Source organism: Chroicocephalus ridibundus, chromosome 2 (genome assembly GCF_963924245.1).
Source record: "Chroicocephalus ridibundus chromosome 2, bChrRid1.1, whole genome shotgun sequence".
NCBI lineage: Eukaryota > Metazoa > Chordata > Aves > Charadriiformes > Laridae > Chroicocephalus > Chroicocephalus ridibundus.
This window is the reverse complement of record NC_086285.1, coordinates 13,541,192-13,566,253: the sequence shown is the minus strand read 5'-3', so window position 1 is coordinate 13,566,253 and position 25,062 is coordinate 13,541,192. Positions and strand designations below refer to the sequence as shown.

Here is a 25,062-nt window from a genome sequence, read left to right as displayed (position 1 = left end):
ATTTAATCCCTAGAGTAAGTCATTTCTTCAAAGCAATCAGAGAATGCAGGAAAATAATTGTTTAAAATCAAATAGTCTTATCTATGACACCAGAAGCAAAGACTTGCTGAAAGTCCTGATCACGCGTTTAAATCACTGTTTTCAAACAAACATCTGCAAAGATGTCAAGAAATCCCAAACATAGTAACAGATTACCTCTGAAAGCTTAACACACATTGAATCTTCCCATCCTTCTTCTGGTGGGTATTCAGGAATAAATACCCAATCTGCACCACAGGCTAAGGCACTAACAAGAGCCAGATACCTAATAAACATAACAAATGATTAGACATTTATGGTTCAGATTTTTTGATCTTTCGTAATTATATCTGTTTGAGACATAAACTGCTGAAGTGTCATACATACCCACAGTGTCTCCCCATAACCTCCAGAACGAATGTCCTCTGATGACTGTAAAAGAAACAAATTAACTTTAACGCTGGAACTCAAAAGTCCAGTCCAAATTCTTCAAACAAGAACGTGGCATCAGGAAATAGCCTGTGCTCTCCATGCTTACCAAACACAGATTTCATTAGCAAAATAGAAGGCCATATTAAACAACATATTTAAAATTATGTATCTTCCAACCCATAATTCTTCTATAACATGTAAGGGCAGTTAGGAAACAAGAGGCGAACATTTACTAGAAATGTAAATGATGCAGACTCAGAGATAAGAATTGTAATGATACAGCTATATTAAAAAAATAATTTAAAAAATCATTTAATCACTTAAATTTTACCTAGGGAAAGTTTATATACAAACAGAAGGTACTTTTTACTATTCAAAGAGTGTCTGGATCTTCTTTAGGAGAGTATGTCTGGGAAAGACTAAAAACATATTAAAAAGCCAAAGCCTGCCCGTAAAGCTGATGCAGCCTCTACAATCAGATGCTTGAAGTGCAGCCATGACAGGAATGAAAGAAAAAAAGAAACCGAGACATGTGAAAGATGCAGCCAAAAAGAGCTTTTATTCTCACTCTAGAAATACTACCACCTAACTTCTATTTAAAATTAACTTATATCCTCCACTATTGTATGGCAATAGGAAACTTAAGATTTGAAGCATTAAAAACTATGTATTTGTTATAGTTTTCTATAATATGCACAATTTACCTTTGAGCAGTGGTCATGATGGCATCCACAACTTCAATGATCCTGTGCAAGGCTGAGTCAGTACCTATGGTCATATCAGTGCCACAGAAGTCATTGTCTATGGATCCAACCATTCCCACAATGTTAAGGTAAGCATATTTCTTAACAGCATCTTCATCAATCTTTCCTGTAAAGAAGTACCCAGAGAGAGTAGTAAGATTTTCTTTTGTTAAAAAACATTTTAGACATATTGTTTCGGTGCTCTACTTTTGTAAATTAAACATATCCAAAAATTAAATTATGCTTAGATATTTTAGGTAACAAGGTTAGTCAAAACTACAAACAAAAGCCAATCAAACAACCAAACAGAAGAATCCTGCATAGAACTCCTTACAGTAAGGAAGGAAACAAGAGCTTTTCAGTCCATTTCAGTGTCAAAAGATTACCAGGTTTTATAACCAACCTTAAAATTGATGGTTTGGACTTAAGTAATAGCATTCAAATTGTAGTCCCAGTGTATGACATGAAATGAAGAAGTAAAAGGATGCAAACTGGATGTGTTTATGGGCACATGTAAACAACCAAACAACCAGCATTAAACTTTTGAAGACTTCTTTTCTGCAACACTGAAAGGCTCTGATTTCATTATTAATAAGCAGACAGAATGAAAAAGCTCCTATTCAAAGACTTAGTCTGTGTCTCCCAAGACATCAGTGAAAATACTGAATCATCCAAGAGGTCTAAAGGATCTCAAGGATGAAATACCTTAGCACTTAAGTGCTTAAAACTACCTTAGTATCTGTGGATGTGATGGTAATAAACATAATGCCAAATTTTTAATATGGGATTCAAGAACTATGTATCAGTGTGTTTAATGTCTATACTAGAGAAAATAGTAGAAACCATAATGAAAAACGTAACTAATGTCCATAAATACAGCATTCTGAAGAAGAATGAAAATGTTTTCTATGAACGTATACCATGCATTACAAACCTTTTCTAGAGTTCCAAAGGTGGCTTAATAATCACATGAATAAGGGATATCTGGTTGACATATTCTACTTAGATTTCCAAAAAGCCATTGACAAGGTCTGTCCTCAAAGGATTTTGAGGAAACTAAGTAGTCATAGTATAACAGAGAAGGCTTTTGCATAGAATAAATAATGTGAAACAGAGGATAAAAAATACGAAACAGAGGGCAGTAGTAAATGCAAGTTCTTGTATCTGAGGAAGGTAACCAATAGAGTTCTACAGGAATCTGCGCTGTTCAACATACTCAGCAATAACCTAGAAAAGGGAATGAGCAGTAAGGTGCCAGAGCTTACTGATCAAACTGAATTATTTCGTTCTAAAGGTGTGGAGTGTCTGAGAAGAAATGAAGACAACTAGCAAGACACAGTGAGCAGTAAAGTATCAGATGGAATTCACTGTAGATAAACGTAAACCAACACACATGAAAAATGTACCCTAACATCACAAACAAAATAGTGCTATTTTCAGCATAATAATACAATAATGCTGTTTTCATTAATCAATCAGCTTCAGTGCTCGATAGCAGTCAAAAAAAAAATCAAAACATTAGAAAATATTAGGAAAAGAATAGAGAACAAAACAAAGTTCATTATACTACTGTGTAGATCCATGGTTTGCCCTCATCTTGAATACTGGGCGCAGTTGTGGTCCTCCCCACCTCAAAAAGGACATGGTAGAACTGGAAAAGGTTCAGAGAAGGGCAACAAAGATGATCAAAGGTACAGAACTTATACAAGGAACACCTAAGCAAACTAGGACTCTTCCATCTAGGAAAAAAAGAGATGATGAAGGGAAAATAAGACAGCTGTAAAATCTCAAGTGGCATGCAGAGAGGAAGCAGGATTGACCATTCACTATTCTAACACAAAAATTATAGGACATCATATGAAACTAGAAGCCATCAGGATCAAAATAAACAGAAGAAGATTCTTCACAATCTTCATCATTCAGTGAAGGTGTATAACTCCTTGCTACACAATGTTTTCAGCAAAAATCTTTATGCTTTCAAGGAGACTCTATACATTCATGGAAGAGAAATTCATTAAGGACTGCTAACAGCATCTGGTTCAGGAAGCCCTGAAGACAGAAATGGATGGAACCTATCAGAGTATTTATATATTATGAATAACATATAGCATCCACACAGCATTATTTAGGCTTGTTCTGTTCTTCTATTCTTCCCTATACATTCTCTTGGATGCTATCAAAGATAACTACTGAGCTGGATGCACTTTTAGCAACAGCCACTTAATGTTCTGATCTTAAACAGTGATATATAGGCAGGAAAGCATCATGATTTACTAACAACCAAGTGTGTAGCTTCTTGTAGGAAAGGAATTACCATCTCAGTTTGCATTTGACGGCAAAGGGCTTTTCAAGCAGAACGTTCAAAGTTCAGGCCCTGAAAATTAGTCATAATGGGGGGAAAAAAGCCACACAGACAGTTACCCAGTAACTTATTTGGCCTTTTTGAACCTTTATGATATATAAAGAGAGGACAAACAGAAATCAAAACCTATTACTTTATGAAGAACCATGTAATTTCCTAGAATGTATGCATTTGATTTTTGAACTTAAGAAATATCCTCTGGATATAATTTGTGTATGTATAGTTAGGGTACATGACTTCCCTGGAGACTGGACTAGAAGTTTAGAGGGTCTAAATGCAAACTTACCTTTCTGTGCCAGTTCTTCTAGAAGTCCACTCCACTCCTCACGGAACAGATTGGCACCAGTTAAACTACCATCTCCGCCAATCACACAAAGATTAGTGATTCCTCTCTGAACCAAGTTGTAGGCTGCTTGCAGGCGGCCTTCCCGGGTACGAAAGGATTTGCAGCGTGCACTACCAATAACTGTGCCTCCCTAGAAAAAGAAAGTGTAACGGTTTTAATTTACAATCCGTATTTTACTGTGTTGTTTTTTTTTTAAGATGGATTAATGATGAATGGTTATTTCGCAGCATAACCTCCATATTCAGTTTTACGGTGAGTAAAAAGTAATGAAAAACAAAGAATTATCAAACCTGTAGAAAATGATGCGGATACACACACCAGGGAAAAGGGAAAAAAAAACACTCAAAAATGATTGATAGAGAGCTACTCTTGAAAGAAAATGTTAAATGATTTGGGATTAATTTCAGTTGCATTCCAATTAATTATCTAATTATTATTTATATGTTATGACAATAGTAAAGGTGATATGATACTAAGTAGTTAAGAATTTAGATGAATTTGCTTCAAGGCATGATGTTTTTCCCCTAATATCGTGAAATATATAAACAATAACGGAAAAATGTATCCCTAAACCCTAAAATTAGTATTTATTGTTATTCCACAAAATTGCGGAAAGAACTGCATCCACATTTAGTGCCATATGGATCAGATTAATGTTAAATTTTCTGTTTTATTATTTTTTCTCCTGTATTCATTAATATGATTTAAAGACCTTCCTCCAAAAATGGAAGTTATTCTTTTCAAAAAAGACTGAAGCACCGTGTCACTGAAAGTTGCTGAGCAACTTGCTGAAAAAAAGTTATTTATAAATCTTCTATGTTTATGTTGTTCAGAAAAGTCTAGATTTTGCCCTATTTATTGTCACAGTAAAAAATTAAATTAATTAGGACTGCAAAAACTTTATTTTCCTGCAAACAAATCTGGAGATGATTACTTCACTTTTGCACAAACATTTCCTTCACTTCAACTTATATCAGTCATGCCAATCTAATTTTAAGCTCAAATCTGTAGAGGCTGTACTGGTATGATATGCCATATGAGTAGGTGTTTCAGCTCTCAAGCCAGTCCTAGGCACTGTTTTACTGTCTATGTCACACTACACAAGAGCTGCCAGTGGAAGAAAAACAAGAAGTGGAACAGAAGCAGTTCAGCTTTCTCCACAGACAAAAAAGTACAAGTGTACACATGGAGATGTTCTAAAAACAACAATCGTGACTAAAAAAACGTATCTAAACTAGGTATTTTCATACTTAAAAAAAACACAGTTGTAAGTGGAAAAGGGACTATGTATTTGAGACAATGTACTACAACTTGTTCTGATTAAACAGAAATATAGGTCAGGCTGAAAAAATCTTTTATCAAAACAACTAAACACATTCTTCAAGACACATCCTCAGCTTCACTGTTGGTCTGTTGAATTCCTATCAATCAGGCTGAGAATGGTGTTATTCTTACAGAATGTATGCCATATACATACATAGGATGCCTACTTCCTGCTCCTGCCTATGCTCCTGTGTGGCTTGGCCATGACGTCTCAATTTTCTCTTAATTATAAGATCACAGATTCTACAAGACAGGGGATTGAAAATTACAACTAAAAATCAAAACATATGTGACAGTATTCCAGGGCATTTGTTTGTTTAAAAAAAAAAAAATAATCTATTTTTCTCTCTGCTAACTACTTTATGTCTATTATATTAGCTTCACAGAAAGCTCCAAAGAAACACACGCTTCACCTGGAGGTAGTTTACAGAAAGCTTGGCAAGCACTATGGCCTCTTCGCCAAACATAGCATCTGCTCTGGAAGAGGCAACATTACCATGCTGACGAAAAGTATAAGGAGATCCAAATGGCCACCTTGCAGAACACACTAATATAAACGTACAGTCAAAGTCACTGCTATTATCTGAGCTCTGGAGAACTATACTGTAATTACACCCATTACTATAATTCTAAATCCACTTACAGAGGAAGCAACAGGGTTTCGTAAGAAAACACTTGCCTTACAAAACACGGTTGTTTCATATTTTGGCTCTATAATGTCTTTTTTATTAAATATAGGCGTGTCAATATGGAGGACAAAGGTTTTCAAGATTATTTCTGTTCACCAAATACAAGACCACACAAAGATCTTTGGGAAGTGTCAAACATCCATACTGTGGAAATCAAGCTCTGCTAAAAGTGGTTGTGCCAGTCACTCAGTCATCACAGAATTTGAATGCATAATTACAGTAATTGCCTGAATCTAGAATTTTGTTTCCCTGTTTAAAGAGAGAGGGTTTGGGTCCCACTCCCACCCCCTAACACTTACCACTTGCAGGATACTTGAAACACTTTCCCATGAAACTTCTACAATATTATCACCTCCATCAACCATTCCCTGGTAACCCTGAAAGAGAAAAAGTATTTCAGAGGTCTGATTTGAAAAGCTGTGTAACTTTTCCACTGCAGTAATACTCACCGTGTACATTTTAATGCAACTTTAAGTAATTAAAAACACCGAATAACAAAAATACTCGATTTAAATAAAACAATATTCTGGCAGGTATAACAACAGGGGAAAAAAAAGCCAAACAAATCCTCTTCCTAAAACATCAGTTCCAAAGACAACTTCAAGATAAAGTAATACTTCACACGGATTACAGAGCTTATAAACTAGAATGGCAACATATTTCTCCTTTCTTGGAATAAATATACAGTTATTTTTTAAAAACTACAAAGACAGGAGAACTTTGAAAAGCATTATAAAATGTGCTTCCTAAAAACATAACCTCAGCCTGAGGTCATGATCTTTGAAAAATATCTAACTTTGTAACACTTTGTACACTTTTTCCCTCAAGGTAGGTATAAGCAAAACAAAACAAAGAGCAACAATGAAAAATTTTTCATAAAGGAGGAAGAAATCAGGTCACATGATCTCTGTTCTTTTTTGCAGGCAGTTACACAATAAAAGATGAAAGAAATTTAGTAGAAAAATACAACTTTTAGTGATACATTTAAGAAATGCTTAAAATCTTAACTCAAATGGTCTTCAGAAAGCTATGCATGCAGTAGTATATAAAGAACTACACTTGGTTGAAAGAAGGAAAACTACCCAATGAGCAGCTGAACAGGTTTGTTATGCCCGGCTTCATTAACGCTATGCATAAACATTAGCAGAAAGATAGTGACAATTACAGATTCTTTTCCATTAGGTAATATGGTGAACACCGATTTTTTAAAAAATAAGAAAATACAGCAAATGTCTCACCTGCAAAAACCTAACTGATACAGACACTATAATAAAACTGGAGTTACCATTCAACTTTTTGACATTTATTTAAATCCAAAGGGAAAAAAACATGCTAGTTTAACGAAAAAACAAAACAAAACAAAACACCACAATCAAAACCCAGCCAAAAAAAATCAAAAACCACTGAACAAAAATAAACATGACTATGGTTAAGTCTCCATTTTTAGACTATGTGTACATGTGGATAATCATAGTGAGGAACAATTAGTTCATCTTTCTTCTGTATGCAGTTCTTGCAAGACTGCACATATTTAGTTTCACAGTTCTCAGTCATAAATGAGGTGGAACTAGAAATATTAGAGAGTTTAGAAGACAGCTAAACTGACATTATAAGCTGGAGACACTACTTTGGCACAATCTAGACTATATGTAGATTTTATCCAGTAAGCAATAACTTGGAAATGTACTAGGCCTACGCTGGCTTAAAATGAATCATACTTGGACTCAGCAAGAATACAAATTACTCAGATTAAGTTTTCTAGGATTCTAGTACAGATTCCAAGAGGAAAGTTTAACAGTTTCTGCACAGTGAATGAATTTACATATAAGATCATCAAGTAACAGTAAAGAAACAGCTAAGTGGAAAACAACCTATGTCTCTGATTTCTATCATTCAGCAGATCTTTTCAATATTATGTACACTCTCTAGATGACTTTGATATTTATCTAATGTATGCATATACTGTCTTGTATACTAATGTATACACATAATGACTTGAAGCTAAGACATTATTTGCACAATGCATTCAAAATTAGACCAAGTTAGAAAAGAAATAATGCTTAATCTACATGTCAACTTAAAATAAAATAAAAAAAAAAATTCTTTCTCAGATAAAGTGCAAACCTCTAGACAGAAACATTACAGAGGATCCAACTGAGCTTGATGAAAGCTAATAAATTAGTAATTTCACTTATCACAACTTTGCTTGTTTTTTTGTTTTTAAAGCAAAGAAGATGATGTTCCTTGTATCATTCAGTAATAGACTGAAAGCTTCTCCTATCGGCGTTCCTATTGGCAACTACAACACAAGATTGATAGGCAACAAATCCTGAAAGAATAGTGTGATGTTGCATCCTAACTCAGTTTGTAACACTGCCTATGGTAAGCTGTACCACAAGCTGACAAAAATATACATAGTTCACATATTTGCTCCAACCATTCACCTTCCATTTTCACTTGAGAAGAAAACTAGACAAAGTGGATCCAAGAAAGTATTATATAAAGTAAATATATACATAATTATATATGCATTGTGAGACTCATGGATGAAAATTCCCCATTTGTATTTTATTAACAAATCTAAAACACAGGGAATAGCAAATGGATGAACTACTATTTGAAATTGTAAGATTTGAAACACCTTACAGCTAGGCTAAGGATGAGCTATGACAGACCGCTGCACCCTGCATCTTTACAGCAGAAAGAACTCATGCATTCAGGTCAGGACTCCACATTGGTTCTACTTTCTCTGTGTCGACAAGCGAGAATATTAACGACTCCTCCCACTACAAGGTAAGGACAAGGAGCTTTTGGAACAGGCCTGATCTATTTTGGCTGTTACATTAGCTTTTCCTAACTCAGTTCTGCTTGCCAAGTAATGTATGTAAGCTAGCTCTGAAAAACGTAGCTGAAATTTACATGCTGTTCTTCCACAACATTAAGAGATACAAAAGCCATAGAATTAAAATAGCTTTCTAGACATCTATAGGGAAAAAAAGATGACTGATTATAATTGAAGTATTAATAATTATTATTATTTCCATTTATCATTTTAGTTATTTAAACACTGCTTCTAACTTGGAGACTGAGCAATCCATTTTAAAGGTGGAAGTTAACTTGAAATATTTTATCAAATAGTTCAACACTGTTACAATTGTTTGGTTACTGAAAATTACTGGCAGATGTGAATACAGACCTTAAAAAAAGAGGACCTGTCAATTTACATTTTAAAAGAAAATCTCACTTAGACTCTAAAAATAGCAGCTTGGGTACTAAGCTACTAAAACTACAGGGGAAGAATGGAAAAAAGAAAATTGTCAAAAATACAGCAAGCACTATACTTGAAGATCAACCCCATTTTGTGCTTATTCCTTCCTCTACCCAAAATCTGAATTTTCAAAGATGAACAAGAGGAAATCTCTGCGGGTCCTATGTTCACAGGGTACATACGTATACACTGTAACTCCTGGAGGGAGTGGCAGAGACAGCAAACCTTGCTTCCAGTCTTAAATCTACAAACAAAAGCTCTCAAAAAAGAACAAGCCATCTTCTGATATGTTACACATGAGACATTGGGGGCTTTAACAGTTATTTAAGTTTACTTACTGAGGTTTTTTAGCTATTGCTCAACCGTGTAAAATACTAGCATCACTGAGTGCACAAACCACCACATAAAAGACATGAAGTTTTCCTCACAGAAATCCGTGACTGCCGTACGATTGCATTTCCAATGCTGGCCTCTTGAGAAAAAGATTCTTAATCAAGATGAAGAATCTAAAAGTCCCATAGCTTAGTAGTAAGAGCACGCATCCACTGGGAACTATGTGCTTCAATCCTGGAAAAAGGGCAGGTTATTTGTATTATATTATATTTAAGTCCTCAGTTTCTAAAATGAATTGCCATAAATGACAGGCATCACTTTTTCTTCTCATTCTCAATTTAAAAAAAAAAAAAAAACAAAAAAAAAAAACCCAAAAAACAAACAACCAAAACCTGAAACGAAGAATAACTCTTAAATCACTTCTGATAAGTGAAAAAATTTAAACTAGCCTCCTAAATAGAGCAGCCTCGTACTTTTACATTTACTTCCATCTCCTAGATTTCCACAGCATGAGTGAAATAAATTCACCAGTATGCAAATTTTAATTCAGATTGGGGTAGATCTGAGGAATAATGTGATGCTAGTCAGTGAGGGTGACTACAGACTGTTTATATACTAAAATTAAATACCAAAAGATGTTAACCTGAATGAAATATGAAAATGGGCAACTGTACAGAGTAAGATTAATAGCAAAATTTTAAAATGTGCTAATTTCAATGCATTAAGATACAAGTTTTTCTTTAAATTTTATAGCTATAGAATTTAGTTTTATATATGAAGTCTATATTAATATATAACTATAATAAATTATAGGTTTTATATAAACTATTTCATAGATTTAGTTTTCAGATGGGTTTGTTTCCCCCTCCCCCCCTTTTGGGAAACAGAGTATGTCCAAATAGCCCATGAATTCCAATATCTAACTGTTTCATTCTTTGGTCTTTGGCAAACCTAAGTTAAAAAAGTCTAGAAAATTACTTATATATAGTTCGTTGTCAATCTTTATTTATTTATCTTGGTAATCTCTCTCTCATCACAAAATGAAGCATAATGGAGATAGCAAACAAAAGGTAAATAAGAGTTATTGTTTTACTTAGAATATGGAGCTACTTTTGGCCACAACTGCAGAAGACAGATGGTTTTACAGTGCAAAAGAAGTTCTTATGACAGAGAAAGTTACAGGAGAAAAAGAGCATATGACAATTAGAGCAAAGTAGGCTTGAAAAGGCTGAGACCTGTAACTCCATTTTTGGCTCCAAATAAGAAAACACTTTTCACCTTTCAGACATTGCCATTTCAGGTTTTTTCTTCACTTTTTCTGAGCAGCTTCAATACAAATATCACTTTACCTTGACATACGTGTGTCTAGTTAAAATGCCTACTCAAAATGAAGGCTAAAAATATACTGTTCTCATTGCTTAACACACTGAAGTCTGCATTTAATAATCTCTAATTTAGAAGGACCTTATTAAAAGTATTAAATAAAATAACTTCCAAGTATATACAAAAATACATCTCCTATGCACACATCATGCAGAGGCTCATAATAGGGATCATTAGTGACAAGCTTTATCCTAAGATTTTTACCTTCCATGACATTCGTCCCTGTATCTGTTTCCTTTTTCAAAGTTCTGAAATTAAATAGTAGCTTCATTTCAAGGCTTGCAACAGTGTTTTTCTGAAGTACTTACATGCATTGTGAAAGAAAAGTGACTTCATATTTTAATTAACACAGTCAGAGAGGAAAAAAGTTTAGCATTCAGTCCTTCCTGAAACATAAAACTGTACCGACTAATCTAGAAGCAAAGATCTCTTTCAAAGCTATTACCCATTCTTTCAGTGAAATGAGTATTTTTCTCTCAAACTACACTGTTACAATGAAGATAGAAAGACAATACATAATGGAAACTCAAAACTCCAACACTGACTTGATATTTACAATCAATTTTCATTCAGAAATATCTGTGACTTCACAATGGCAAACTAGCAATTGAGAGAGGAACACTAGCAATTAACAGAGGAACATGACAACTTAAATAGTGCATTTTTGCTTAGTTCAGAAAAACAGAAATATCCAAATTCCTCTGAAAATTTATCATTGAATACACTTTATGATATAAAACAGCTTCTAAAAGATGACAAAAGTAAACATACTGTAAGATGAACTACAAAGATGGTAATTCTTAAGTTATACATAATTAGTAAAATAAAGTAAATTAAAGTAAAATAAAGTAAAATAAAGTAATCCAAGTTCTGGCCTTTAAAGACAGACCAAAACCCCTCCTTATTTCCAGAAAAGTATCTGACCCATTTCAGCAAGCCTGCAAAACAGCTGAACACTGAAGGAATTCTAGAGATTGGCCATGTAATTGGCACACAGTAAGTATTCAGAGCTACTTGCTGTAGCACTGTAGTACAAAAGAATTTTGGAGCACAGTGCTCTGCTTATTTGCATTTCAATGTACTTCACATCTCTCTACTAAATGAACTATAGGAATAAGCAGACACAGAAAGAAAATAGATAAATAGCTACCTTTCAAAGCTAAACTGTATATTTTGCATGCACAAAACTAAAAACAAAGTACTTTCCTAGCACTTCTATGAATTCTACTATTCCATATTTTTATATTAAATATTAAAAATACATTTTGCTAGGAATATTGCCTACCAAGCTTTGCCCCATATCAAATGCTTATTATGATTTGTAATCACCTGAAACTTCTAAGGAGTTGTACAGGAATTCCAGCGTGAACAGAATGACTTCTTGCTAAATATATTTACTGTATTGTTTAATTCACAAATCTTATAAAAACGGAAACTGTCCTTCAGGCAGAAGTCTAAATATAACTTCATCTTCCAGTAAGACATACACAGATAGTATTATTTTGGCATTTACATTAAACTTGTCTCATCATTTTTTCAAATCAAATAGTTGTTACAGAAGTTAAGAATCCTCATGCACATGCAGTCATAAGCTTCAACCACAAAATTCTGATCATTGGACACACCACTGATGACAAAGTTTTTTTGGTGGGGTCTTTTTTTACAAGTTTGTTGATTGGAGTATTTTCGCTTACAACCTTCTACCTATAAGCCAGGAAAGCTGGCACCAGCCTGACAGTACTCTTATCAAAAACAAGTTGGATGATCTGTGATATGAGGACAATGGCACATCCTTATCATACCCTAGGAAAATGAACTGGGAGAAAGTCAAAGGGTTAAGAATTAGTAATTTAACTAGGTTTAGGAAGGTATTTATAAAGTACAATATTTTGGGCCAAAAATCTAACATCTACACAAATGCATAGCTCACTGCAGGGTGACAACCACCTTTGGTTTTGTTTTCTCAGTATTTTTAAGCTTCTTTCAAGCTTCACATGAAGAATTCCATATATTAAAACAATTACTTTTAAATTAAATAGTTTTAGCACATACCTGGTAAAAAGTGCTTTTCACAAAAACAAAAAATATGAAATAAAACGTTGATATGATGAAAGGTAATGACATCTACAGCATTTTTTAATTTATACTATTCAATCTACATGAGGTTTCCACAAAAACTCAAGTATCGTCAGAAGACAAATACAGAATGAATAAAACAAAAACTAACCTCATAAACAAAATACACTTTGGCTTTTACATAGATCCCCATGCGTACTACTGCGCGCACAGCAGCATTCATACCTGGGAAGAAAAAGCAAAGTCACGTTGTCATAGGTTATCCAATATTTTTTGTATACTATAAATTTTCAGTGTCTTTAATAAAAAGGAAACATGAATTCATTCCTAAACAAAGACAATGATTAGCATCTATTAAAACAGAAATTTGCTTAATGACAGTGCAATCAGCCCATGAATATGAAGGGTGTAGACTATTTGCTTTGCTACAATAATTATGTGGATGCCAGTATGTGTGTTAAGCAGAGATTAAATTGCTGCTGATTGTAAAACAGCATTGTAAAAGTAACAGCCACTAAAACAAAGTAAATTCATTTCACAACAATGTTTAGTTTTCTATTTGAAATGTAAAACATTCAGCCAGTTAAAATTTAGCTTCTCCAAAGGAGAAATTATACTGTAACAGTTCTTTTTCTAGAGCTTTCCACAGTAACGTATACACAGTATTTTGTGGGGATCACAGCCAAGGCTCCTGACATGGACGGATGCCCACTTAAAAAGATAGAAGTAGCAGTAAATTAACACAAGAAATGCTGCACGGACTCATTTGACAGAAGAGTGCCTAAATGCCACTTTGCTTCCCAGAACTGCAATCTCGCATTGGAATTCTCTGCTCACAGACATCTGACAATTCATACTAGTGTAAAATCTTACAATTAAGTCCAATGGTCAACCACTTAACCTCCTGAGCAAATGGCACCTCTATATGGATCAAACGAATTTCTGTTATAACCCATTCCTTCAGATACTGTGTTACCTTCCTCATTACTCGGGGAGTTCCCAAAAGTAATAAACTAATTGCTTCCATACCACTTAAACAGTCACAAGAGATTATGCAAAGCATGAGGACAGAAAAAGTTATTAGGCTACGCTGAAAGAAATAGCCTCGGCACATCAGTTGAAAAAGGATGCCAGAAACATGACGATACAAAATATTGGGCACCAAATCTTTAAATCTGTTGCACTTAATATCAAACTAGCAAAGTACTGTGTCAGCTCTGCTGTTTGACATAATTCTAGTTAAGTGTTTACCTGTCCGGAGATGTAAAAAGTCAGTAACTTGTGAGTAGACCCGCAACACAGTGAGCCATAAGGATCTATTTCTACACTATCCACCACTACTGGAAAAAATACTAAGCTATAACAGCTTACCTGTCTGAATAAAGAATGAGACTAAACAAATCTTCTCAAAGATTTATTAACTAGGAACATACCAGAAAGTCCCTGAAATTGCCCAACACGAAACAAAAAATTAAAGTCTGACAAAATCAAAAGTTGCTTTGTTTTTTGTATAGATGTCCCTTAGCCTTACGGTTTAAATTATGAGTAACAGTGTTTTCACATCAGTTCTGTATTAGGAAATAAAAGCAAGAATTCTCTCAGCCAGAGTCAGCCTTGCCTTGTGGCAGAGCTGGAAAAAGTTCTCAAATGCCAAGACAGCTAAAAGCACAGCTTTGGAATGGGGTGATGCCAAAGAGAGATTTCTCTGCTCTCATCTGACAGGCTGTACTGAAAAGAAAGTTAACATGCTAAATCTCAGATTAAAACACATCTACTACACAGTTATCTCCTCAGCGAAACAGTGATTTTCATAACAAAAAGAACACCCCCGCCCACCAGCCTCCCACACATCATCCCCTGGAAAGCTGAGACAAAGACCTTTGACTTTATAAAACTGACAGCTCTTCACGGCACTGCCATTTTCCTTAAACGGGGAAGACACAAGCACAAGCTACTCCTTTCATCAAAGTCCACAGCTTGCTTCTATTAATGCTCAACACGTGGGGGGGGTTTGGTTTTTCGTTGTTGGTTGGAGGGTAGAGAGGTTTTTTGGTAATTTGGGTTTTGGTCTGTTTTTTGGGGGGGATGTTGTCATTGTTTGTAGAGTTTGTTTGTGTTTTTATCTCTAAAATAAAGAGATAAAAACAATTTTTTATATTATCCATTTGGCTGTGGATTTCTAGAAGAACAGCTAAAAGGTTCATTTTCTGAAGGGAAAAAGTTCATCCTCACCAGGTGAGGACTACTCAGAACTGTCCTTTTAAGAACCTTCTGTTTTTTAAGTTCAGCTTTGTCACCTCTCCCATTTGGCACCTGAGGAAAAAAACACTAAAGACTGTTTCAGGGATCTAATGTAAGTTCGGTTATAAAGACTCCGGTGTCTCATTCAGCACTAGGTCTCTGTACTCCAAACATCTAATTAGAATAAAGAAGAAGTATCTGTGATCCGAACAGGCTAAAGCAGAATACTTTGTTAGCAAAAATAAATATATAATAAAATAGGAAAACATTACAAATAAACATTCGTATGTCCACCAAAGACACATACTTGTCTTATCTGCTTCTTGCTCACATTTCTGCTTTATTGGTCATGCATCCATGTATTTTAAAGGAGGGTAGTTACTCTGCTCTCATTACAGATTCTCCAGATCTGCCATACCTTTGTTATGTATATATTAGCCTACAAATGCTGATTTGGCTTAATGTTCATACTTCTTCTAAACCAGTGTAAAATATCAGCATTTATTTATCAAAATGACAAATCCATTAATTCTTTACATGTGAATATATTCATATTACAGCCACATACTTTCTTAGTGAATACTTTCCAGTTTCCATGTGTCTTACATGAAAAATTGGTAAAGTTTATAAGTTACCTGTAAGAAAGAGCAAAAGCCCAGGAAAACCCCCACAAATTACAGACAGAAAGCACCTTCTCCATACCACTATTGTAACTTAATAAGTTTATGCAACATACATTTTGTTATTATTTGGTGATGTATATTTTATCTCTTAATATAGAAAAGGGACTTGGGTGTTTATTGGCAAACTCCCAAAGAAGTGGCTTACTTTTCAGAAGGGCTGAAGACTGAAAGGTGTTATAATTTGATATCTACAAAATACAGTTAAAACACTAAAGCTTTAGATTTATACATGTTGGCTGTCTAAATCTCATTACACTGCTTGCAGTGATTAAAGTATGTAAATACAGAGAATTTCATGAAGTCTCTGTGGAACTTGTCTAACAAAATGTTGTATTTGATTTTTTGTGGAGTCTTACAATGGTATTTGTGAATTACCATAATAACTATGAAATGTAATTATATGCTTATTACTGAAAAAGAGATTTACCAGGTTAACTGTGGATTTAGTCCTGAATAATAAATATAGCCTGATAAACGTATAGGATTAGAATAGCAGCTTCAAAAGAAAGCCACGAGTAAAACCAGTATTTTTTAATAATGTAGGAATTATTTAAAATCTTTCTGAGTTACCACTTCCTTTTGCCTTTGACAGAGGAAAAGATATATTTTGTGCTTTTGGACTCAGCAAAGATTAAGTAATTTGCAACTATTTACATGGCTTTACATAATGTCTGAAATTAATTTAAGAGTTGGTAATTTACTGTCCTTCTTCATATTGTCTATTCAATTGTCTTTGAAAGCAATAATTTTCATATCAGGGTTACAAACAGTACTGCAGAAATCTTTAAATTATTTTAAAGGCACTCCCTTCCCCAAAATAGTATTCCTCTCCCATGCCTACATCCTGTTCCACTATGCACCACTACAACAGATGAGTTTGAATAAAATTAAAACTCTACTTTGTGTTTAAGCCAAGTTTTACTCATATTAGTCAGCTAGACAGGCCTTTAAATAAATAACTGTAATGCTAACCATATAAAAGAAAAAATCAAAACTATGCACGTTGGACAAGCATCAAGAAATACTTAAGTACCACCAATTTTAAAGATAAACATTGGCTTTAATGCATGCTTAATGACTTAGCAGATATGTTTAAGCGCTACCCTGAACAAAGATTCAGACTTAAAAGACTATATAACAAGACACACAAACTAAGGAAAATGTCTAAATATTACCAAACAGAAAGACTTTATTCAAGTATGTAAATGGATATATCAGTAATGATGTAAGAGCATACAATCTTCAAAAGGAAAGATGAGAAGCAGTCAAATACAAGAACTGACCAAATCATTAAGAAAACATTTTGGGTTTGTTCCATTTAGTTTTAGTTACATAACAGATTTTATTGCATATAATCACAATAATGATTCTAGATAACTGAAGAAAATACTATACAATTTTTCTAAACAGTAACACTATTAGATCAGAACATTCTACTGCACAAATGTATACAATATATTACACTATCTAGACTAAGTATATATCTCCTTCTTCAAAATTTAAAAAAATATCTTAAGGGACTAGTTTCAATCATAGAATACGCTAATTATAGAAGCAGTTCCTCCAAAATATTAAATACATTGAAACAGTTACACTCATTCATTAATAATTCCATTCCTTAATTTTACATACAAATTATATTATAATATATATATGGACACCTATATATGTATTTTATATATATGATTATACACATAAACACTATTATTGGCTAGAAAAGGTGCCTTTTTGGAGGGCTAGAACTCAAAAATTCCTTGTGATGATCTGCAAATTACATAAAAGTTAACAAACTGTAATTTGGATGACATAAAAGGAGTGTGGGTTGTTTTGGTTTGGGCTAAGTGTTTTTTTTTTTGGAGGGGTGGGTGGGTGGCTGTCTTTTGGGGGGTATTTATTTATTTTATTTTGTTCCTTCAGTGGCAAAATTTCTTTTTTCATAATACCCTACCAGGAAAAGATCAGTACATCTGTGCTACCATATTACATACGTCTTGTGATGTTCCTCAGAAGCCTGTAATGCTTCCAAGGAACATCACAAGTGTTTAGATCTTTGCTTACAGAGTCATGGTCTGTAGTATTCCAAAACTATTGAATCCAAAAGGCTATACGGTTCTTTTTAGCTATTTCCAAGATCAATATTTGCTTGATTTGCAAGTTGTCGAAGTTGGGGTTTTTTTGTTCAGTTAGCAAAATTTCTTCTTCCAGTGTAAGATACCAGGACAAGAGCAGTACATGCCTTGAAATGCTGGGAAGCCTGCAATGTTTCAAACGTAGAGATATGTAGATCTTTACTTCATCAGTCATGGACTATGATATTCCAGACTATTACCACGTAATTCCTAAGTCTCTTACTTATGCTGTCTTCCACAACACTAAATCTTTGAGTTTATCTCAAAAATAATGTTGCCACATTCAAAGACAATAATCTTCAGCCAGTAAATTGGGCAACAGCTCGAAGTAGCCACAAACACATCGTTCCCTAACAGTACACAATCGTCTTCTGTCAGAAGCTTTCAGATGACATTGTTCCTGCTGTTGAGCCATACCTATCATGGTCCTAGAATAAGCAGTCTGATTGGAGGCTGTATGAAGATAAGTGACCTACGGCAACCAAAATTGTCTGTGGCAGCCACTGGCAACCAGCGTAAAATATAATCAGCGTATTTCACTACCTGAAGCAGACCATGGCCAGAGAGTCCCACAAAGTGCAGACAGAAGCATGACTTAAAACCCATTTGTTTAGTCCACCTTTCTGAGCTGCAACCACTACAATTTACAAATAGTCCAGAAACTGAGCTAACCCGTAAGTCTTGAGAATCAATTGTCAAAACTTCTTTTGCTTCTCAAGGTACTTGCGATTATGGTGGAAAGTGCTTGTTTTACTTAACGATTTAAGAGCTGGCTAGCTAAAGGGATGGACTGCCAAGTTTAATACCTACATACATTAAGTGCACAAAATATAAATATTTTCTCCTGTGAAATAAATCACTGCTAAATTCTTTAACTCCACTAAACAAAAGAATATACCTGTGCTTAAAAATATGGTGACTAAAACCATAATAGTTCCAGTATTGACATACACACATTCTATAGTCTTTAATATTGCACAGGTAGTAAAAAGGAAAAAAAAAGAAAAACTACAAACATAACAAAAACAACCAACCAACCTTGCAAGGAAATACCACAATCTTGAGGAAGCAATTTAAAACTTAGTATGTCCTATAAATAGAAAGGCTTGTAGAATTTACATAATGCTACTTCTAAATTATTAAAAAGTACTATAAGAGCAAAGGCACTGTTTTAAAGTAATTTCAAGCATATTTTGTTGTAGGCTAAGATTTACAGCCCAATCTAAATCAAGGCACCTATTGATACAAAGATTCCATGTTTACTGGAGCACTAATGGGTGTTCTTTCCACTCAATTTCCTTTAAGTTTAGTTTGCATTACAGATATTCTGAAGTTTTTTAGTATCTAACTAATCAAATAGAAAAAAAACAACAACCAAACCCAATACCAAACAAACAAAACCCCAAACCAAAACAGGAGACTATAAGTTTTTTTTTTTTTGCCTACTTCAGAGTTAGTAGTTTTGCCTCACTTACAGTTTGCTTGAACATTTTCAAAGACCTCTGCAATAATAGCATATTTCCTTCTGCTTATACTTCACAACTTCACTTCTCTCGCATATTTGCCCTACAGAGGGCAAATGACCTTGACAGGGCATGACTCATTCTGTCCCTTGTTTAACTCCTAAGCTAACATGCAAACAGACCTGAGGTTGCATGTTTTACACATCTATACTGTTACCGAGATAGTAAGGGTTATGAACCTCAAATGTGTTGTGTAATGCAGGTGAAACGATCAAGTTCTAAAATGTGTTTTTCTTTTTTTTCCTTGTTCTTCTGAGTTAGGACAATGCTGCCTACAAAACGACTTGGAAGGCATCCAGTTTACTTTGCTTGGTCTTTGTGACAACCTCACTCCTCAGACAGCAACCTTCACAGGCTGTTACTTTTTATCCCTCCATGCAAACATGCTGCAGTTGCAGTCTGACAGATAATGAAGTCTAGATGTTGCCCGTGGATACTGCAAGTCCTTTAAATGCTTTCATTCACATAGTGGCAAGAGCAGATTAATACTTTATGAAAAGAGATACATCTGCTGCGGCATTATATAATGTCCAGCCACGCGGAAGCGGGCAGCAGGGCTCAGCCTCTTGCTGAACACGCTTGAGGCAGTGCCCTGTCACACTTTAAAATTAAAATGGCTATTTGGCGCCGAGACCATTAAAACAGAGATGCCTTGATTCACGGTCCCTCCCAGGATCACTTAAGAGTGGAACTGGTGACACTGAGGGCAAACTGTGGATAAAACTTGAACAAGTGTAACCCTACCCAGAAGCAAAAAGATAAGCCATTTACGGGCATCAACTTGCATTTTCTCCGAAACTGCAACGTTTTCCTCTCCGATTGGTATCAAATCCCTCCCGCCCCTGACTAGAAAGAGTTTCAGATAATCCCAGGTAAACCCCGGGGCTCCCCGTTATTCCAGCGGGCGGAGGGAGGATGCTTCTCCCGGCCCGGATGACGCAAAGAGGCGGAATCTGCAGCGACTCGCAGCGGATCACGTACACAGCGGCGGCGGGAGGGAGCGCGGAGACACCGGTCCACGCACGCCTCCACCCCACGGAGAGTCAGGGGAGGAGGGAGAGGCGGCCGCAGGCACCCCCTCGCACCCCGGGCGGAACGCCCCACCCGTGGGGGCCCACGTAAAAAGCTGGTGAAAATGGTCATGAAACTACCGAGCCCGTACAACCACGGAAGAGGGGCTTCCCCCCGCATTCTCGTCACAAAAGCGAATGAGTGCCGTTTCTTCTTTAAGTGATAGTACTTTAGAGAGACTCGCGGCAAAAAAAAAAAAAAAAAAATCGTAATTTAAGGGAAGGAGCTAAAAATTAATCATCACTACACAACTCTCCTGGCAAAAGCAGAGCAAAAGTCCACTCAAATAGCATGGAGCATTGCATATTTGAAATCTTAATTAACTGAAACTTCCAGCTATTAATATATATGAGATTTTCTGGTATAAAAGGGGAAACAAAAGTGTAGGAAAACATGACTGCACGACTAAGTCTACTGCGATCAAAACTCTTTTATTTCCTCCTAATCTTAATGTCTATAGGTCTTTTGTTCACTCTGTCCGGTAGCCAGGACTCCCTCTACGCTGAAGAGACTTAAGGAGGTGAAACACGTTTCCAGCATACTCCTACGGAGCTAGGGAGTAAACTACCATGTGAGCTTTCTAAATCATGGGTAGGAACACAAAAGCGTTCCCGGTGCCAAAACGAAGCGAAAAGCAGACGAGGCGAGGGCTAGCAGAGCCCCAGCAGTGCAGCCAGCCTCCCACCCGCCGTGCAAGGCAGCACGACCTCCTCCCCCGCTCACAGCTGCCATCCGCCCTCCCTCCTCACTCGCCTCTCCCCACCATCTCCCGAGGAGCGAAGACATTTTGGTGGTAAAAAGTTATTGGAGCGTTTCTACCCTCTTCCCTGCCAAGGCAGGCTGAGAGGAAGTGTGATGAGACAGGGAAGGAGGATGAGGGTATGTTCGCAGCTCAGGCGCCCAGGCCGCGCAAAAATCATTTCTCTTTTAAATTATCATAGTAAGAGAGGCAGCTCGAAGGCCAGCACGGAAAGAGGATCCCGAGAACCACGGCAATGTGCTGTGCCCCACTCCCAGACACCCCTCCTCTCTCCACTACCATGTGCCCCGTGCCGGCACGGCTTCCCGCAGCCGCCCCGGGGCGGCCCATGCTTCCTGCTCCCTTCTGGCAGGCGCTGCTACACCCACCGGCTCCTTCCCCAGCATGGGCGCCCTGCCCGCCTGGGAGGCCCTTCGAGCTCCTGCCTCCCTCATACCATCCCCCGAGGGGCTCCTCACCCTCCCCCTCCGCTGTCCCCATTCCCCACCGCGCCCGCAGTTTCCTCCCCCCCACACACTCCCTCATCTTCTGCCTCTCCTTCCCCTCCTCCTCCTCCCCACACGCTCCCGGAGGGAACGGCGTGAGCGGCTACCTTGGGCATCGCCGCCGCTGGTCAGCACCCCGATGGCCTTCCCGGTGCCCGACAGGTTCTCGAAGAACTTGGGTTGGTGATCCATGCTGTTGTGGGGGCGGCACCGGCGGGCGAGACGGAGCGAGGTGGCTGCGGGAGCCCCTGGCCGCGGGGCTCTGCCCGGCTACTCGAGGTACGCGCTCCGCCGGATCGACTATTTGGCCTCTGCGGAAAAAAAAAGAACTCGAAAAAAAACCCCAAACCGGTGTAGGCGTGTATTTACAGACGGGTATATTTCTATAGGAAAGAAAAGAAAAAATGAGGGGAGTGGGCGGCCGCGTGAAAAAGCCCGGGAAAAAAAAATTCAACGGTGAGGAGAGAGCGGAGGAGAAATGCAGTGTTCACATCACCGCCCGCCGCGCCGCTCCCCCCGCCGCCGCTTCCTCTCCCCGCTCCCGCTGACAGGGCTGCGCGGCACCGCCCGGCGCCGCCCTCCAACGCCCCTGCACGAGCGGCGGCTGACGGGCAGGCCGAAGGGCCAACGAGGAGGCGAGCTGCCGCCGCGAGCGGCGGCCGTTGCGGCGGGCAGGGCGGTTGTGTTCGGAGGCGGTTGGCAGGTGGGGCGGGGGGAGGTGGTGCGAGGCGGCGCGAGGCTGAGTGGGCGGGCGGCCCCTCGGCGCCCTGCCCCCGGCGGCGCCTGAGGCGGGGGCGATGCGGGGAACATGGCGGGCGTCTCGGCTGGGCGGCAGCGGAGGGGGGAGGGAGTTCTGCCGCGAAGAGTTAACTCATCCGCCGTAGCGGCGGAGTAACACCGCATGTGGAGCTGCGGTTGCCCCGGTCAGCCCTTTCCGCGGGAGATCTCCGGCGGCCGGAGCCTTGCTGGGGCTACCGGCAGGGTCCCGCGTTGCGGGGCTGGTCTCTGCGGGGTGAGTCGGGGTGTGCCTTGCGCTGGTAGGGGGCGCCCGGCCCGGCCGGCGCGTGTGAGCCCCGCCGCATGCCCGGCGGGGGGCTGGGCATGCGCGGGTGGGAGCGCCCACCCGTCTCTGACAGAGGCTGCAGTGGGGAATCTGCCTCCAGGGTGCCGGTGTCTCACCGCCCGGTTCTCGGGAGGCGGCTTGGCCTGCCCTGTCACGCTCAGCTGTTGCTCAAAAGGCTGAAGTGGGTGAGAAACGCAGCACCGTCTGTGAATGCAGAATAAGCGAATAGAGTTACTTCTGCCATCGTCTCGCACGTTTGTGTCACAGGGTCTGGTCCACGTCTGCCTTCTCAGACAGGGAACCCCAAAGGCCTAGAGCTCAGTTCATTCTCTTCTTGCTTCTCTCATCCCTTCCTGGATATATCTTGCTGCTGTGGCATCCGAAAACCATGCCAGATGTTCAGGGGCAGGTAGGAAAAGGAAGTTACAAAGGTTGAGTTTAAGGGAGCAACAAAGGTAAAGCAGTTGGGAGAAATTACTGTAGGTAGGAATCACAGTCTTTCTGCCTTCCCTTCTGTTGTGCACTGAGTGCTTAGTACTGGTAGAGTACTAAACTCACTGTACTGTAATACGCCGCATTGGAGTACAACAGAACAATTCTGTTGATCATAGCAATGTGTGTAGTCACAGTAACAGCTTAAGACCCCAATTTTGTTAATTTAAGCAAATAAAGCTGTGTTATCCCATATACAGGTCTTTGTGGTACATAGCTAAGTAAAAGTATTTGCAGAATCAGGGGCTAAGTTATTTGCCCAAAATAATAAAGCAAGTCAGGGAGAGTCAGGAACAGCATCAAAATGCTGACTCAAGTTTTATATTTTAATTGCTGTAATAATTACTGTTTTTATTCAACATCTTCATCACATCTTAGACTTAACTCACATTGTAATAATACATGTGCTCATCCTGTCAACTTTCACACAGACATATGCAGAAGTACAGTCATTTGAGTAGTTCAGTCAAAATTACTCATAGATAAATGTTTGAAGAAACCATACCTGCAAATAGATTCCTATACCTAGTATGTGGGCAGCTCATGTTTGCGAATTTACTCAGAGGCTAAAATGAATATGTGATTTGACAACGGAAAAGACACATTGCCAAACAGTTTGCATACCATGAACAACAGTGATTCTACAGGGAATTTACTATATTCTTTCCTGAATCTGAAGAGAGCTCTGAGTCATTGATTATAATAAAGGTGAACTTCTGTTATAGAAATATATAAACCCCCATAAAGTCCCACTCTGTTCAAAGGGTTCTGCTTTGAGTCGAAATCACATTACTTTCTTGGAGAGTAGCTCTGCAAAAAGTTAAATTGAGGTCTTTGAGTGAGTCAGGGCTTGATCCAAAGCCTGTAAAATCAGTAGGAAGGTCTTTGGCTTATGTAAACTATTATGACTACTTGAAGATCATGAAGCAGTGATAGTTTGTCATGCGAACAACACATTGAGGAAGCTTTGCATTAGTTTGGTTTGGTTTGGTGCAGATAGTCAGACATTCTTTAGAACTGGCTTACTTTGTTTTATTCACTATAGCTAAAGCATTCATGTTTTTTTCTGAAAGTAGACTTGTCTCTCTTGATTCCAAATACAGCCTTGATGCTAAGGAGCTATGATTTTCTGAAAGTGTGTTTTCTCCAATTGCCTTATGGTACATACTGAACTTACAAGTGATGTATTTTTCCCTCCCTTGTGTAACTGGGAAGCTGCTTATGATTTCACTGTTTTCATCATTAGAGCTACTCATTGTTCTTCAGCAAAGCTCTCGGGAAAGAATTGCATTTTGTCTGTGTCAAGTCATTAAAGTTGAGGTGGGAGGAGAGGAAAGGATGTGGAACTATTTGTTCCTGAGGCTGTCTTGATACACTTAAATATCTTCCAGCACTACAGTTGCCTATAATCTTAAAAGGAGTGAATTCTTGGCTTAAGTATTGAAGATTGTTGGGGGAAACAACCTTATTTAGGTCTTATTTAACCTTGTGGCATATAGTTGCAGTGCAGCTAGGTACACATGTATAAATCATACTGACGTTAAGAGAATAGGCTCTTTTGAGATATGCAAACTGATAATAATGAAACTGCATGTCTGAATAAAACCTCAGCAGGTAATTTGCACACAACATTAGGTGCTCT

The 25,062-nt window shown here is 37.9% G+C and overlaps 1 protein-coding gene across 3 annotated transcripts in view; it reads right to left on the bottom strand.

Annotated features, from left to right (window-relative positions):
- PFKP (phosphofructokinase, platelet) overlaps positions 1–22,532 on the bottom strand; it is a 48,041-nt gene extending 25,509 nt beyond the window's left edge. For 2 of the 3 annotated variants that reach the window (XM_063324455.1, XM_063324454.1), the window contains exons 1-7: positions 21,973–22,532; positions 13,125–13,198; positions 6,213–6,290; positions 3,842–4,031; positions 1,155–1,320; positions 406–450; positions 196–304 (exon numbers count right to left, since the gene is read on the bottom strand). In XM_063324455.1, the coding sequence (XP_063180525.1) occupies positions 196–304; positions 406–450; positions 1,155–1,320; positions 3,842–4,031; positions 6,213–6,290; positions 13,125–13,198; positions 21,973–22,057 (747 nt within the window). In that variant the 5' untranslated portion in view covers positions 22,058–22,532. The remainder of the gene's footprint in view (positions 1–195; positions 305–405; positions 451–1,154; positions 1,321–3,841; positions 4,032–6,212; positions 6,291–13,124; positions 13,199–21,972) is intronic. The other variant, XM_063324453.1, reaches the window with a different exon arrangement.
- Between the last annotated feature and the right edge of the window lie 2,530 nt (positions 22,533–25,062).